Here is a 16897-nt window from a genome sequence, read left to right on the forward strand (position 1 = left end):
TAGCATGGCTGCAAATGAAAGGAAGCACCTGTATAAATCAAGATGGTTCTATACTTATTCTGAACAATGATCAGTAATCAAGGTAAAAGAGAGATCCTTCAGACTTCACACAGAAGCAAGAGCTAATGAAACCGGGGCAATGAATGAGTAGTTCTAATCCAAAGTGCTGAATCCACTGGAAACAAATACCTTGGCAGTTCTTCCCATCGGGTGACACCTGAAAGCCAGCATTGCACACGCAGTGAAAACTTCCATCTGTGTTCACACAACGGCCGTTGTTACAGATCCTGCCATTCTGTAAGCATTCATCTATGTCTATAAGTGGAAAGGAAAAAAAATCCTTAGTAATATACAGCAGGATGGCATATTATGTGCTTGCAACATTATTGCAATATGCTGAATTAAAACTTTAAAATAGATCGCCCATGTACAATGCATTAGTATGGTCCCATACGTTTGGCCAGTGAGGACACCTGAGTCGGAGGCTACCTGTATCGCCAACAAATCATTGTAAAAATCAAATCTACTACTAAGAATTCTGAGGTTTGCAGCATTCTGCTCACAGGTACCATAGAGGGCATTCAATGGAAATAACAGTATTTGGAGTGGAGTCCAGACAAATACAATGGCTATGTTTGTTCTTGCTTTGTAAGTTTTCTCATTAATAGTCAATATTTCTTGGTAATAACTGCCCCTTTAACGCGCTTCCTGTTGACAGTGGCTTCACTGTTCCCAGCTGAGGCTCTGTGTATTTGTTTAGGCCAAAAACCCAGAGGAATTTAGTAGCTAAGTGTTCTAAATGTAGAGCAATTACCATGGCAACCATTGGAATCTTGCTGCCGATGAGTTCACATCTAAAATAATTTGCTACTAAATTCCTCTGGATTTTTTACAAAAATAGGTCATATCAGTAAATAATGTAATAATGATACCATTCCACGGTTTATTAAATAGTTTAAAGGATCTAGAAATATATTAGCCCAGAGTGTTTCTTTTCCCTGTGCTGCAATAAATTATTTATTGCTTGATATAGCGCCATCATATTCCGTAGCGCTGTACAAGGGGTAATAAATCCTTTTTTGCCATCTGTCTTTTCTCGGATTCCTTCTGTTGGGCGTATAGCACATATTTCTAGTACTAGATTCTTACAGAGATACTAGGTTCTCCTTAAATGGGGGGAATAAAAGAAATGTTTGGTTTTAGGTTGTTTACATGTTTTAAAAAAGTAGTTAGCTCTTTATATGCACAACTAGTACAATGCCCACACTCAGTGGCGGAACTACCGGGGTCGCAGGGGTCGCGACTGCGACCGGGCCCTGGAGTTCTGCCAGTCAGGGGGCCTAAGGGGTGCCGAGCGGTTCCTGAAAACGACCGCTCGGCAACTCTTGGGCCCCCCTGACTGACAGAAATCCAGGATGCCTCTGCTCCCCGCCGCTGCCGCCACTGCCGCCACCACCGCCACTGCCGCTGCTGCCGTCGCAGCCACCTGCCTCAGTGCTGCCCAGAGTGCAGTGTTGGGAGCGGGAGGCGTTTGTCTCGGGTGCCGGCGCTTCACACTGAGAGCCGGCATATGACGTCATATGCTGGCGCTCAGCAGTGAAGCGCCGGGACCTGAGACAAATGCCTCACGCTCCCAACACAGGAGTTGGCGGTAAGTGACGTACAAAGGGGGGGTAGGGAGGGAGTGGGTAGATCGTGAGAAGGGGGTAGGGAGGGAGTGGGTAGATCCTGAGAAGGGGGGGTAGGGAGGGAGTGGGTAGATCGTGAGAAAGGGGGGTAGGGAGGGAGAGGGTAGATCGGGAGAGGGTAGATTGTGAGAAGGGGGTTAGGGAGGGAGAGGGGAGATTGTGAGAAGGGGGGTAGGGAGGGAGAGGGGAGACTGTGAGAAGGGGGGGTAGGGAGGGAGAGGGGAGACTGTGAGAAGGGGGGGTAGGGAGGGAGAGGGGAGACTGTGAGAAGGGGGTAGGGAGGGAGAGGGTAGATCGTGAGAAGGGGGGTTAGGGAGGGAGAGGGGAGATTGTGAGAAGAGAGGTAGGGAGGGAGAGGGGAGATCGTGAGAAGGGGGGGTAGGGAGGGAGAGGGGAGATAGTGAGAAAGGGATAGATGGTTTGGGGGTGGGGGGGCCCTTAACAGATTCTCGCACCGGGGCTCTGAGGTTTCTGGTTACGCCCCTGCCCACACCTGTGTGCTTGAATAAGAATTTAATAACAATGAAAGCTGTCATTTCAGTGCAATTAGGCTGTACTATTAAATGCTTTTTATTATTTTTTTCAAACAGCTGATTATATTTCTTGAAAAATTTTAACTTGTACACCACAAAAGCAATAATATCAAGTGCTATGGTAATTAATTAGCTGATTCTCTTGGTCTTTCATTTTTTTAATGATTTTATTTTGTCCTTGCAGCATCGTTTAAGTGGATTTATCATGCCAGTGGCAATGTCCAATGCCACCGCAAGCTTTCCAGAGTTATCTAGTGAATAAATAGCTTCCTTTTCTTTAGACCAGCTCACAAATATCATTCCTGTTACAATCTCATAATAAATTAAAATGGAAATCTTTGCCTAGATAGAGTGACATTACAATGTATCTAAAGTATTAGATTAAATTAAAAAAATGGGTGAAAAAAGAATCACCTATGACAAAACAGACATTAATTGTGTCACGTTACAGTTTGTACTGTTACTTATTATTATGGTCATCTGCATATTGGAGCGGCACTCATTCACCTCTGCATTCTGTCCGTGTTGATGTACTCTGAAATCCGGGATAACACTGGCAAATATATGATCCTTGTGTGTTAACACAGTCCGCATGGAGGCAAGGATTCCTTTCACACTCGTCAACATCTGGAACACACAAACATTACTTACTTTAGTTTCATTAACATACAAATGGAATTTAGCAATCTTTAAAGCTAACCCATATTGGACTGCATTATAAACATCAATAAGTGTAAAACCCCACAATATAATCACACCTTAAAAAGCTAAAGAGATTTTAAACATGAAGCTTCATATGGTTCCATACAAGAGAACGCATTCTCCATGTTGGACCCTCATCTACACCTATGATAGTAGCCAGGTTGCAATACTGAGATAAATTCATCAACTGTTTGTTTAATACAAACTCACCTACTAGTTAACAGATAATAAACATATGATGTAGACTAAAGCACTGACCATTGGATGTTTTGTCTATTTTTTAGTTATTTCACAAAACCTGATGCATTCTTATTGCTATGTGGAACTGGGGTAGGAGGCGTGGGTAGAATTGATTAGGACTGAGAATGAAACATCTGCTTCTCCTACAAAAAACCCAGCTCACATAGAAACGCCTCAACTTGCCAAACAAAGAGCATGCATAGCGACATGTGGCTACCGGCTAGATGTATACGGGCGCATGTTCTGTTTTTATGCATGTTTAGGGTGCTGCAACACATGTCCAGCCGCCGGACACACACTGCAGGAGCCTATCTGCCTCTGGAGCAACACTATCAGAAATTATTTGGTCCTAAAGGCCAAGTATGGGCTAATTTATAATCCCATTGGGGATTTTATTTATAGAGTGCAGTTCTGGTGCAAAAGTTGTCTTATCACCATAGCAACCAATCCTAAACAATTAAAAATTTTGCATTCAAATTGCTCTTTATAAATAATCCCAATTGCATTATTTTAGTAGAGTTAACTACAGGAGGAAGTGGGTAACAGTGCAGAAAATGAAAAACCAACTAAATTGTTACAAATGCTATTAACAGATAGAAATAATTTAAAGCAAACAAACAAGAACTGTGTCCTGGTTATGAAAACTACACATGGGAGTAGGTCAGTCTCTCAAAAGACAACTGGCAGCGAAGGGAATTCCATTAAATACAGTCAAGGAAGAATGCAAAACCAAAGGATTAAAGTGCATTTTTTCCATATCGTTGAATTTTAGCAACAGACAGAATGTCTTATCATGTAAATAGAGATTAGAACTTAATTTGAAAGAACAGATGCATTTCCCTAAAAGGAATTTGAGAATAAAAGTATATTGGAACTGACGTGAATAATCTGATTTTGTAAAAATCCTTTAGTAAAAAGATTATAAAGTGTATTAATTACTAAAAAGAAAATCAAGAACACATCAAGTTTAGATCAAGTGCTTTCTAAAAGTTAATTCTGTCCGCAATCTGGAAAAAAGATCAAGATTCGGCAAATACTGATGCTCATTCATAATTTTAGCCCTTAGGTAAACACCCTTTTCTAGTCAAACATCCTTCCTAAACTGTACTGTAATGAATGTTCTATGTAACGTAAGGGGGCTACTGTAGCTTTTGTAAAACTAAGCCCTTACCACTTAACCCTTAGCAGCTTCAGATGAGTATACTATCAAGATCTGTCTGGCAGCTGCACGAACGATGGAGTAGACCACTTAGAACTTATTACTTAGGATACTTAAGACAATAAGAGTTGAGCATGAAAGCATCTCTATTATAAACTAATTACTTTAGAAATCCCTTACCATTTTCATGGAAGGAACTACAATGCAATTGCTGCAAATTAATGATAACTCACAGTCAACAACTACAAGGTGAAGATGCTGCCATGGCTTGACAAATGGTGCAAGAAACCTGGGACACTGTGGAGGTGTAGAAGTCCATGCAGATACAGGGGAGAACCAGAAATATTGAAGATGTTTTATCAGGCCAAACCATCACTCCTTCCATTTTGACGAACCAGGCCAAGAAGATATTGTGCTCTAGCCCACGATGATTCAACCAGCTCGCAGCAAGAGCGGTGGGTGCGTGGATCTATTTATAAAGCACTGGGGGAATCTGACTGTGATGAATAGTGTTCTGTGTATTCTGAGGTCTGATCCTTGTTTTTAAGATGGCGAGCAAAAACTTGCCAATATATTTTACTGGTATAGGTGCGTGATTCACACATAACTTTACAACGGACAAGATGGCATCATTTGAGGTTAGAGGATTTAATATTCAATATAAGAGAAGAGGTTTGTTTTACAGCAAAAGCAGTAAATAAATACCTTCATAAAAGAGCTGCAAATAGATATCTACCTTAATACCAGATTAAGATTTAAAGAATATAATTTTGCATAGCAGGAAAAAAAGCTTCTTGAATGGAGACCCTCCTGAATGAACAAATTCAGTGTATTCTTGCAGTTATCCATGTGCACTTTCTTATACTTTGTTATACCAAGTTATACCCATACCTGGAAACTCTCTAAATGAGACAGCCCTGAGACGCTTGAAATATTAACCCTTTAATAGCCCTTGAAGATTGTGTGTAGTGACTTGCCAAATGTGTTAAGCAAACGCCACTAATGCCGGTCCTCATGGAAACATTGACTTCAAGCATGGCTATCAATGATTACATACTGGTAGCAAAAGCACCAATTAGGAGTCTTATAAATGACCACAGCAGTGTAGAATAGCTCCAGACTGTGTGACCTGGAGAATCTCCCCCGTTACCCTGAAACCCTGATATTAGGGCAAGAACCCTGAGACTCATGGAGTTCCCGGGTGTGGCAATGTCTTATGGAGCCATCTGTTATAATGAGCTAGGGAAGGTGGAATCTGTAAAATATGTGAAATGTGGTGTTTTGTGTGCTATGAGCCTCTCAGTGAGTAGTACCTAATAAACAGACCCAACAGGATGAAATAAATGAAATAAAAATAAGAAACACAGTGATCGTAAATAGATTCTGATTGATTCAAAGCACACAGAAAAAAATGTTCATACCCAGTGAGAGATTACTGTTTGTATTCCAAAGCAAAGGACATTTAAGTGCTATACAAAAGATCACGCAGCCCTCACTTAGTGGGTTGTGACGCAAAAGCAGTAATGACTGCAGAATAGGTAAAACCACGACAGTGATTTACTGCACTGTGTACATTTGCTCATAACCGCAGTGTTAATACTTATGTGGCTTAGCAAATACTACTGTATACAATAGGAAACTAGCTGCCTTTCAGAAATTTCCATTTGTGTATATTCTATATTCTATATTGCTTTTGGCATAACAGCAGTGCTAAAGGAGAACATTTCAAACATGCATGAAGGAGTTCTGCCTCGGCTTTTCTGCCACTGAGGGGTTATATAGAGAGCAAAATAACTCTAAAGTTATTCACAGACATAGATGTAGGGTACAGCTGTGACTGAATTCCAACTCGTAGAATACTCTTTAATGAAAAGGCTGTCATCTTGTGTGATGACGATTAGTGGACCAAAAGATACAGGTGTCCACAAGCTCTATATTTACTGATGTATCAAGACTTGTTAGTTAAACTAGCCATCCTCACCAACTATATCAGTTTATATAGTTGGATGTATACTTGCAAAAACATAATATTCAGGGATATAATTTTTAAATTATGGGGAAACAGCTTCTTGATCCAAGGAGAAATCCGACTGTCATTCTGGGGTCAAGAATGATTTTTTCCCCCTAGTTTGTACAAAATTGGATATGGGAAATGCTGAACTTGATGGACGCATGTCTTTTTTCAGCCTAACTATGTAACTATATGTCTATCATAACTAATTTAAAAAAAACATACAGAAACTAAGGAGCAAATGAAACATAATGTTTCATGCATGGTGCCCAGTCTGTTTTCAGAATCTAGTTAATACAACTGAAAGATTCTAAAAAACCTATATTGCTGGGGGTCTTGAGAAATGGAGACCTTTACCATAGAAGGTGCAATACAGTATCAGAGCTGCATCCTCTGCATGACGCAACACTACGACAGGTCTAAAAGATCCTGCACGTTAACTCATTTCTAGGTATTGAGTCCATTGTAGAACTGCACACATAATTCATGGCGCACACTGGTGTACCATTGGACAATACCTGATCATGATAGCCCTGTGTTGGATGTACTATGGGTCAGAATTCCTGCCTTCACTTTTTCCCTAATATTTGTTTCTCTACAATAGCATTTAAACACTAAGCACTTGTGGCTTTTAGGTGTTTAATATTATTAATTAATTTCAAGGTAGATAAATCTGTCGATTCATTTTGTCTCTTTATCTACATGTGTAAAGCAAGCCTCTATTGAGTTCTGCTGGACTCACTCACTATTGAGCTTTTAGCAGGTGTTAAGGCATCACCTCTACTGTAAAACAAACAGAGTCCACACGCAGCCATGCATTCCTTTTCTAGCCACTTCTTAATAAGTGCAGGTATCTTGTGAAAAGCTGCTGGGTCAAATTTCCAAGCAGAGGTTTCTTAGGATAACTTTTATGAGTTAGCTTCCTGAATCGCAAAGCATGACTCACCACAAAAGGTTTGGACATCTCAATGTCGTTTATGAACCAACATTCTCAACTATAAATTCCACACACTTTACAGAAAACATTTTACCAGTCCAGGAAACACATTCATGCCCTGAGTTACAACTGAGTAACAATCTAAGTGTCTTTACTGTCAAGGTAACTTGTAAATGTCTTGGCATAAGATAATTTTCCATTTGCTCAGAAACCATCAAGAATTCCACTGCTGGTAGCTTTGGCAAGTGCAGCTATAGGGATTTTCATTCTTGCTAACAGCCTCAGTTGCTTTCACCTTCTGTTCTATCTCAGTTTTAAACGTTCTGTTATTTGCATTTGGCAATTCCTTAGAATGAGCACAATGCACCGATTTAGCGAAGAAAATGCTACAAATGTAGTTATGCTTACTGTCACTTATTTCTCTTTTTTTCTGCAACATTTCCTTTTTAAGTAAAACAAAACCCTTTCAATTCACTAGTTGCTGTTATCCAAACTTCAATTTTAAAGGAGTTCTACACTGGTGTGGGTGGAATCATTTTTCAACTTGAAAAATGCTTTGGATATACTATATGTAAAATCCACTGGCTTACAGGTAGTGGGAAAAAAGCTAGTTTAAGCTCTTAAGCATACACTGGAATGAATTCAAATTTCCGCAATTAGCAAAGTACATTAGCAAAGCTATTGTCATTCACAAAGCTCAAGCAAAAAATACGTCTTCTCAATAAATAATTATGCTTAAGAGGCAAATGACAGAAAACAGTATGATTGAACAAATGAAACATACAGTGTGCCACACACTAAGGTTCACTTGGGCAAGGGTTCAAAATCAGCCTATGAATTAAAAAAAAAAAAAAAGAAACGATGAGAGGTCTGTGAAATGTTGATAGTTGTTCAAGGAACACTGTCTAAGTGTTTTGGCACTTGCTATTTTTTTCTTGTTGCTAGTGTGACTTACTAAATAAAACTCAGGAATAAAGAGGAACTGGCGTATGATGGGTGTATTCCTTTGTATTATACTGTAAATCATTATAACATTATGAAGTCAAAACCAAAAAGTCATACCAATGCACTCTCCTCTGCCGTCGATTTGAAATCCCTTGTTACACTCACAACGATAGCTCCCAGGAGTGGGAATACAGCGGCCATGTAAACAGAGATTCCGAAACAGTATACAGTAGTCCGCTACTTGCTGTGATATATTAAATGGCACAACCACTAGGAACAAAACAGAGTTACGACAAGTAAAAAAATTAAATAATCACAAACCCAGCCTAATGAACATCCTTGTTTAGAGGAGACATTATCACATTTCGTCGTCATTACAGAACATTTGAATCCCAAATATTTGTTTAACATGAAATTCAGCTACATACAGTAGTACAGTATAATGCAATACTGAGGGGAAGGATAGCACAAACATACATATTAAACTTTAATCGGACATGTAGCAGATACCTGTTGAAGGACGGGTTGGAACAGGATATCCTGGAATGACGGGTGGAGGGAAGACTGGAGGATAGACTGGAGGTACCTGTGGACCAACGGGAGGACGGAAATCTGGAACCCCAGGAATGATTTCAGGTCCTGGACCCGGTACAGGTATTTGACCAGGTAATAAACCTGCTACTATGCAGAGCTTGCGGTATTCATCTGAAATTAGAAAGAGACATTATTTTCCTTCAACTGAGACCTTTGCCACGATGCCCTAAAATAAACTAGGCTGACAACCTGGTGTGACCTTGCTTAGGACTTTGTCTTGCTCAAGATAAGTGAATGATCCTACAGAACCCTCATTTTTGTGTCTAACAGTACAAATTTATAGCATTTAAGAGAAATGTATGTGCAGGCAAAGTATACATCTAGAAATCATATAAATACATATTTGGAGGTACTTTTGAAATTACCAATGTGTTCAAACAACAAAGCAAGGACCTCACACCACACAGATGCCTCATCAAGATTGTCCAAAGAGGGCTATAAATTGCAAGAGAGTCTCAGTGGGTTTAACACCAATGCAGTCAGTGATTCTGTTCCGTGGTAAGCAATACAGCAAGTTTAGGATTATATAGGACTCTCACCTATAATGTGGTACACTAAGGTAGTTGCAGGTTAAGTGATATAGTGTGATGACATCAATCATTTATGCTTGAGACAGGTGTTTTTAAATAGTATGCTGGGTGGTGTGGATCCCTTGCTTTGTTGTATGTGACCAAATAGAACCTCTCTTAATCTACATTGGAATCACTATATGGGACAAATAAATGCATGACACACCTGTTCCTCGGAATGGGCACATATCAGGGGCTGTGGTTGCCGCTGATGACCAGCATCGTCCTTTGTCACAACAGCACTGCATTTTGGGCAGGAGTTGAGGGAGTTGGTTGGTGCATCTTCCATTGGCTAAGGAAGTGAAGCAATATCCAGGACGAATATCTGGCAGAGAGAAGATACATTTATTGCAATGGCTGCAACTGGCTGTATGGTAGGATGTATGATATCACAGAAATAGACAAATAACGGCAAAAAAAAAAAAAAAACAGACGGACTCAAAACAATGGTAAAGACATTTATCCTGATTCCAACTAACAGTACAGGAGCTCATTTATGAGATAAAACTCATGGAAAAAGTTTTTTTACAGGATTCTAGGTCTCTGAACTCATCTTCCTCTCAATGTAACTCTTTTGTTTGAAGAACAATCAATGTAGGCAGAGGTTTTACAACTTACCCACACATCTAGAGCCATCTGCTGATGTGAAAAACCCTGGAGGACATTTGCAGAAGTAACTGCTAACTGTGTTAACACATTCCCCCGATTCACAGATCCCTGGAATTGTGCTGCATTCGTCAATATCTAAAAAAAAAATAATAATGTCAACATTCTATAACTTTTAGGAGAAGCATAAGTATATAGGCCATCAATGGAATTTCCACCGAAAAATAATTGAATTGGATGCTATTATTGCAACATGACAATATTGCAACTTAAAAAGTTTGATACTTAAGTTTGCCATTATCAAAAGTGCATTATCTAAAAATAAAATTGAACCAACCAAAGCTAAACTCTTCTGCCGTTTTTGGTGGAATATAACTATTTGTTACTTAACTCCTTACACAGAAATAAATGTTTTGGTCATCATGGCTGAAATTAGGCAAATCCTCTATGTTGTCACAAGTTATCCATATCATTTCTTGTTAAAAGGTGTTAATTTTTAATAATCTGGGGAAAGCGCAGCTCAATTCCAAGCTTTTTACTAAAGTGTAGGTCTGAATGAATTCCCCCCTTTATTACCAAATAACTCTAAATAAGGCCTTGGGGAACCTTTGTGGTTTGTGAAAACACATTTATGGTTTGTGTTTGGCTTGGGTATGGACTGAAAATAAAGCAGCATATGTATTCCTTTTCAATGTTCCTGACTCTTGTACAGCACTGTTTACATAGCACTCTGCTATGCGGCTTATTATATGGGGTTGTGAGCAAAGTTCAGAGGTTCCCGCTTTTGGTTGAAGGTGAATAAAGCACAAGTAGTCTGGGTATACCCATTGTGGATTGGAAAACTACCAATTGCGTACAAGTTACAAGAGCAGAAAGAGTCAAACCTCATTGTACCGGAGAGGCTTGTAAGATGCTGTTAAGCAACATATTCATAGGCCCCCAATAAAAAATTATACCTCCCAAGTGTCCCGCATCAGGACAACAGTCCTCCCTGTTTTTGAGATCTGAATCCCCCTGTACTTCTGTACCCCCCGAATGTGCCAATGTTTAGTAGGTATGAATGTATCACAGTGATGTACAGTCCAAAACTCCTCAAGGTGTATGTAACTAGAAGAAAACGTGTATTTAAAGTAAACTGGATGAATAAAATACATCAGTAATTTATGAGCTATAATATCAGTTACAATGGTCTTGGTTACAGGCTTTTAAGCAAAAGTAATTTCCAGACAAATCCTACACTCTGAATTTGTGGACATCCCACCAAACTTTACCGACTATGGTCAATTGGTAAACCACTGCTTCTTCTACATGGTAATTAGGGTTACACAAAATATTTCACTTAAAATGAGCCAGATATCATGTTACACATTCACATTATGGGAATGAAAACATGGAAATCGTGCATGTAGCATTCATTTGATACCATAATTTCACAAGGACATATGAAACAAAACTTCTGTCTCATTTGCCATCTCCCACTGGTTGGCTATGTGGAGACCTGCAAGTCTAAGCAGGAGGGATAATTGAGGACACTTTCCGCACATCCCCTGTGGCACTCCCATTGCAGTCAATGAGTGATACGCTCCCTTGGAACTTAATGGGAGTAGCAGCATGCTAGTCGAACATCAATGTTTAGCTAGCATAACTGTGATTGGCTGTTGCCAAGATTTGAAGGGTAGTGCTACTGATTATGGGCAGGAAGCATACTTTAGTATAAGGAAGAAGAAAAAATAGAGAGAAGTCTTATTTCCTAACTCAAGTAACTAAAGAATGCATCGATGCAAGACTCTATTACGCATTTTATGTGAAAATGCAGATCTTTCATATAAACCGATAAGTATCAGTATATTTCTTTAATTATTACACAATGAGATCAGTGTTCTTTGTGGAAAGAATGACCATAAACCACAAAACTCTCTGGCAGTAAAATGATGAGGGATGTTGCAATCTGACATAGTTTTAATGCCTACAAAGGCTATGCTACATTGTGGTGCAGTTTATTAGCTACATAATCGTAGTATCTGTTAAAGTAATACCGCTTTCCATCGTAAAAAAAAAATGATGATTCCTGTATGATAAACCAGAATGTTGTATAGAATACAGTACATCCCTTTCTATCGGGGAAGGGTTTACCTTTATGTGAAACAGAAAGAAGTGCCTAAAGAGCATGCTATTCCAAAACTACAAAAGGCAAATAATAGATAAAAAAGATTCTGTGCAAAATATAATCTCTAAAACGCTGTTTTTAGCTAGTAAGTTGACAACTGAGTGCGCAAAACACGTCACTGTATTGAAACGCAATGCTCTATGTGTTTTTTTCTGTGTTTTGGAGCATTTCAGATATACTTATGTACCCCAAAGCATTGCTAGTGTTCTCAGCATGCAAGTATCAACAGCCAGGAGGACCACATGTTTGTAATTACATTTTATAGATGGGTATAAAAAACAAGCAGTGACGCAAACTGTTTGATAAACTGTTATTATTCTTTTATGTTCAGATTACAAGGACTTTCCCCCTAACAATTTTTGCCAGTTCAGAACGTCCAGGAGGTGAGTGCTTTAGATTTTTGCAATAACAACAGATGAAGTTGTCAGGGGACAACTTAAAGAAAAGGTCACCGGAATGAAAAGAACAGTATATGTGCGGGCATTCTGATTGTGAAAAGTAGCTTTATTTAAGTGAAACATGAAGTATGAAAACTACTTCAAATGACTGCAAATGAGTTTATTTCTCAGTGCCTTTTTATTCCTTACTTTTCATTTCCAAGGCCTATGTTAATTTGTTTAATAATAAAAATGTGTTAACCATTTCCAATGTGGGAGATACAGACTGGACAGCTCTGTAAAATGCTCAGCTCCACGTAGCTTTGACCAGTCTATGTGTGACTGAACCGCTGCCTGTTAGCTAGCCCCGCTTTCCACCATGAGCATTTTTATAGACGCAATAGAAGCCACTAACTAGAGGATAGCTCTATGAAGGATGTGTGAATGTCCTATTAAACTCATTAATACAATTAAATATTGCACCATTAATATATAACACATAAAGGCTTACATGACATTAAATTTACATGGATATTATTACTGGTATAATAGGGGATGGAAGATACAGCTGTTTATAGCACAATAAGATGACAATGTTACGTAAATGTTTCGCCAATAAAGAGCAGCTTGTAAGTGGCGGAAGAGTACCTACAGAAAACTATCCAACTGCATTCAGATCTCATGAAGTCAGAGTCAGTGTAAAGTCTATGTCGGGTGAGCTACATATTCCCTCATACCTCAGTACATGTACGAATTCCTAGGAACTAAGACTAAACAAACCCAGAGAGTGACGAGCCACCTTGGGACATTGTGAAACAGTACTGTGGGCGAGTCCGCATGTGTCTTCCATTCCCAACCCAGGAAGCCTTGCCCCAGAAGTCCGTCTCGTTTTTCCATTATATGTTGTAACCAGTTCCACTTGTACAATTCAACACTTAATTTAATTCAAGGGATAGTTGTACTTGAGGCAGCTCTACACGAATGTGGGAGTACTAAAAGAATTTGCAAATTTATGGACATGATATAAGTTTGCTTGTTTGAGTGTGAAATTGAGACATGGGAGGGCTAGCACTATTAAGTCCAGGGGGGGGTAAGTTGAGCCATGACGCCTAGTAATGCAGTATTGCAATTATCTGCCAGACAGTAGGCTTACTGGGCACTATCCAGCCCTGCCCCACCCTCATTCATGGAAAGGGACCACACAGAGAGCACATAATTCATCCAGTCAGGGTGTAAATGCTTTTGATACCCTCTAAAACTGTATGTGGAATTTTAATCAACACACATAAAAAGCTTTATGCAGTGGAACCAAACCTTCAAATCAAAGTAGCCCTGTGGACTATTGCCCCATGATAGGCATCTCCTGGATTGAGGATTAAAAAAATATATATTTTTGGGCAGGGGATGAATAACACTGATTTTATGATTGGCTACTCTATCACTTTAAAAGTAAAATTTATATTTGTATTACCTTAAAATAATACAGTGCTAGATATGGGGGTAATATTAATATTTGTAATATTAAAATGAAAATGTCATAACATTAATTATTTCATATTTATTTATGATGCTTTTAGTTGTGGTTGAAACTATTTGCAAAGATCTTACCTTCACATTTTTGTGTGATTTCATTAAACCTGTGTCCAGCTGGGCATTTGCACTCGAAAGATCCAACTGTATTAATGCAATTTCCTCCTTGACACATCCCAGGGATTGCTTGGCATTCATCCACATCTACCAAGAAACAAGAGATGGGTTATATCCCTTCCTTGGTATAATCTGTAACAGCTAATTATTCTGAAAATTTACTAATCTGTTCAAATTAAAGTTATGTAACAAAAAGTTCATACTTAAATTCTTACAGTGCTCGGAATTTGGAAACACACAAGTATAGGCTTTTTACAGTTGGAGTCATTCATAGTTTGAGACACAACAGAAGAACCGTCTAACAAATCAATAATGTCCAGTCTCAATGATGTGACTCTTGGAAAATATTGGACAAATGGCACATTAAACAACCTTGAGAACATGACTACATCATTTTGCATAATGGGATAAAGACATTTACAATTTGTAATGTAATGAGTTAAAGGGGCCCTGATATTTTTTTCATATCAAATCAACTGTAGGAAACTTTTGTTCTCTAAATCTGTCAGAAACAAATAATGTTTTTAAGAATACTTTTCTGCCAGTCCTCTTAAAATGTTCACAGTTTATAGAAGATACATCTTCCAACTGCAGACTTTCAAAATATATATACTTTATTTATTTGCTGATGTGTTGTCTTCAATCGTTTTGGATCCAACAGGCAGAAAAGTGCCTTTAAGTGGTTGGTATGACACTTTTTATGTTTATTATATAATACTAGAAAAGACATTTTTTAACATTTTTATAAATTAAAATTGTACACACGGTTAGGTCCTTACCATGAATAATCTGTTTTTTGCAAGACTAAAATAATGCATCAGTGAAAAATATTTGGGGGGATGGGGGTTCCTCTGGGAGTCATGGAACTTCTTATACCATTACAATTCAAAAGGATACATGGTTGAAGTCGGTATATATGACCATACAGTATATATCCAACATAGAAGAAATGATACAAGGAAACATAACAGATTGTATCTGCTTTTGCTTCACTGATGCATCTGAATATTTTTTTTTCTAAATATATATCTATATATATATATATAATTAAAAATGTAAAAAAAAGAAACTGAGCAAACTCGCCTACAGTGCTGGAAAGTTAGATTACTCAACAATTTAGTATATGGCTGCCTCTGTTAACTTTCTTTTGCTTCCTGTCAGACATCCAGACAATAAAAGAATTTATGCAGCTGGAAATGGTAGACTAAAAGCCAAAAACTGTGTCAGGCCTTTCTATCGGGAAGCATGCTCAGAAAAAAAAGCAAGTAACATCTGGGTGGATATCGTGATTCAAACGCACAGCAAAGTCATGGAAAAAAAAAGTGATACAAAGCAGGTGGTGTGATTTGTCAACCCTCCCCCAAAAGATTTTGAAGACAGTATATTGTCAAATGAAAGGGCAATGGTGAAACAGTGTATATCGCCCCTTTCTCACAACGGTCTTTAAAGCAAAATGTATCTGAGGTCATGTTAACAGATCTTCTGCTTGTTGAAGTGAAGGAGTTCTTGGCAGCTAAAAATTCATTAAGATGTTGGCTCCTCCATTTGACCTGTGTTGCTAATGCTCTTAGTTTTACATCATTCACTCACTCAATCGTGAGGTAATGCAGCTGACACAGACTTTCCATTCTCTTCATGCTGGAGAATAAAATATCACAGACTTTCCAGATCATTGTAACTTGACATTAAGCCACTGGCAGTTACCATGAGATTGCATACCTTGACAGGCTCCTGTTCTGATGTTTGGTATGAAGCCCCGGCGACAAGGATGTGGCTGAGCAGGGCACATTTCACAAGGATGGCCCCAGGCCCTACCAACTGTAGCACAACACAATGTCTTGGTGCATACTATCCCACTCAGTTGTCCCTGGCACATCTGGTTGCTTACGATTGAGAAACATGGTCCTGTCCTGTAATCTGCAAAGTAAAAGGATACGAGATCAAGATCTGGAAACCAACGTTAGGGAATTTTAATAGGGAACAGTTAATTTAATAATTTACGAGCATTTTAGCATTTTAAAGCAAAGGAGCATTTTTGAAAAAACAAATGTCATTTAGCTCAAAGAAATGAACTGACAGCAGCATAATGTAAAACATTGAGACGATAATAAAACTTACGGTCGTGCAGCAGGGTATGTATGGTGATATTATCGGAATTAGAATTGAAACTGATTTAAGGTTATCTAAGATAATTGCTAAATCCCACAAAAACAGAAAAAATATATACTTAATGTAAATTGGCTATTGGTCATATACTTTGGCTAACTTTTGTACCATGTATAATTTTACACTACATTTAATAGAACAAAAGAGAGGAACTTTGGAGTAATTATTTCAGAAGATTTAAAGGTAATCAGGCAGCGTAATGTGTCTGAAAAAGCAAGCAGGGCACTGGGTTGTGTAGGTAGAGGCATTAGTAGCCGCAAGAGGAAGGGGATTACTTTACAGATCTCTGCTTACACCAGATCTAGAGAAGGATATTGGCATACTGGAGAGAGAGGGCTACTAAAATGGTAAATGGTTTGCAGGATAAAAATTAACAGCAAAGACCAATGAATCTTAAATTAGTCAAATAAGTTACATAAATCAAATTCTCTGTTTCTATGTTTGACACTCCCTCCATACCTTAAACATGCACATGCTAACACGCAAATTCACTTTAACACCATATACTTACAAACTCTCTCCCTCATCTCGTCGGTACCAACCTTTAGCTCTCCCT

At 38.6% G+C, this 16897-nt stretch overlaps 1 protein-coding gene across 2 annotated transcripts in view; it reads right to left on the reverse strand.

The window, feature by feature from the left end:
* The window catches only part of FBN1 (fibrillin 1), a 105870-nt gene that overhangs the window by 57479 nt on the left and 31494 nt on the right, over positions 1–16897 (reverse strand). For both annotated transcript variants that reach the window (XM_053465506.1, XM_053465507.1), the window contains 8 exons: positions 15895–16092; positions 14137–14262; positions 9997–10122; positions 9545–9703; positions 8726–8920; positions 8333–8485; positions 2729–2848; positions 190–315 (listed from right to left, as the gene is read on the reverse strand). In XM_053465506.1, the coding sequence (XP_053321481.1) occupies positions 190–315; positions 2729–2848; positions 8333–8485; positions 8726–8920; positions 9545–9703; positions 9997–10122; positions 14137–14262; positions 15895–16092 (1203 nt within the window). The remainder of the gene's footprint in view (positions 1–189; positions 316–2728; positions 2849–8332; positions 8486–8725; positions 8921–9544; positions 9704–9996; positions 10123–14136; positions 14263–15894; positions 16093–16897) is intronic.

This window comes from Spea bombifrons, chromosome 4, assembly GCF_027358695.1.
Source record: "Spea bombifrons isolate aSpeBom1 chromosome 4, aSpeBom1.2.pri, whole genome shotgun sequence".
Taxonomy (NCBI): Eukaryota; Metazoa; Chordata; class Amphibia; order Anura; family Pelobatidae; genus Spea; species Spea bombifrons.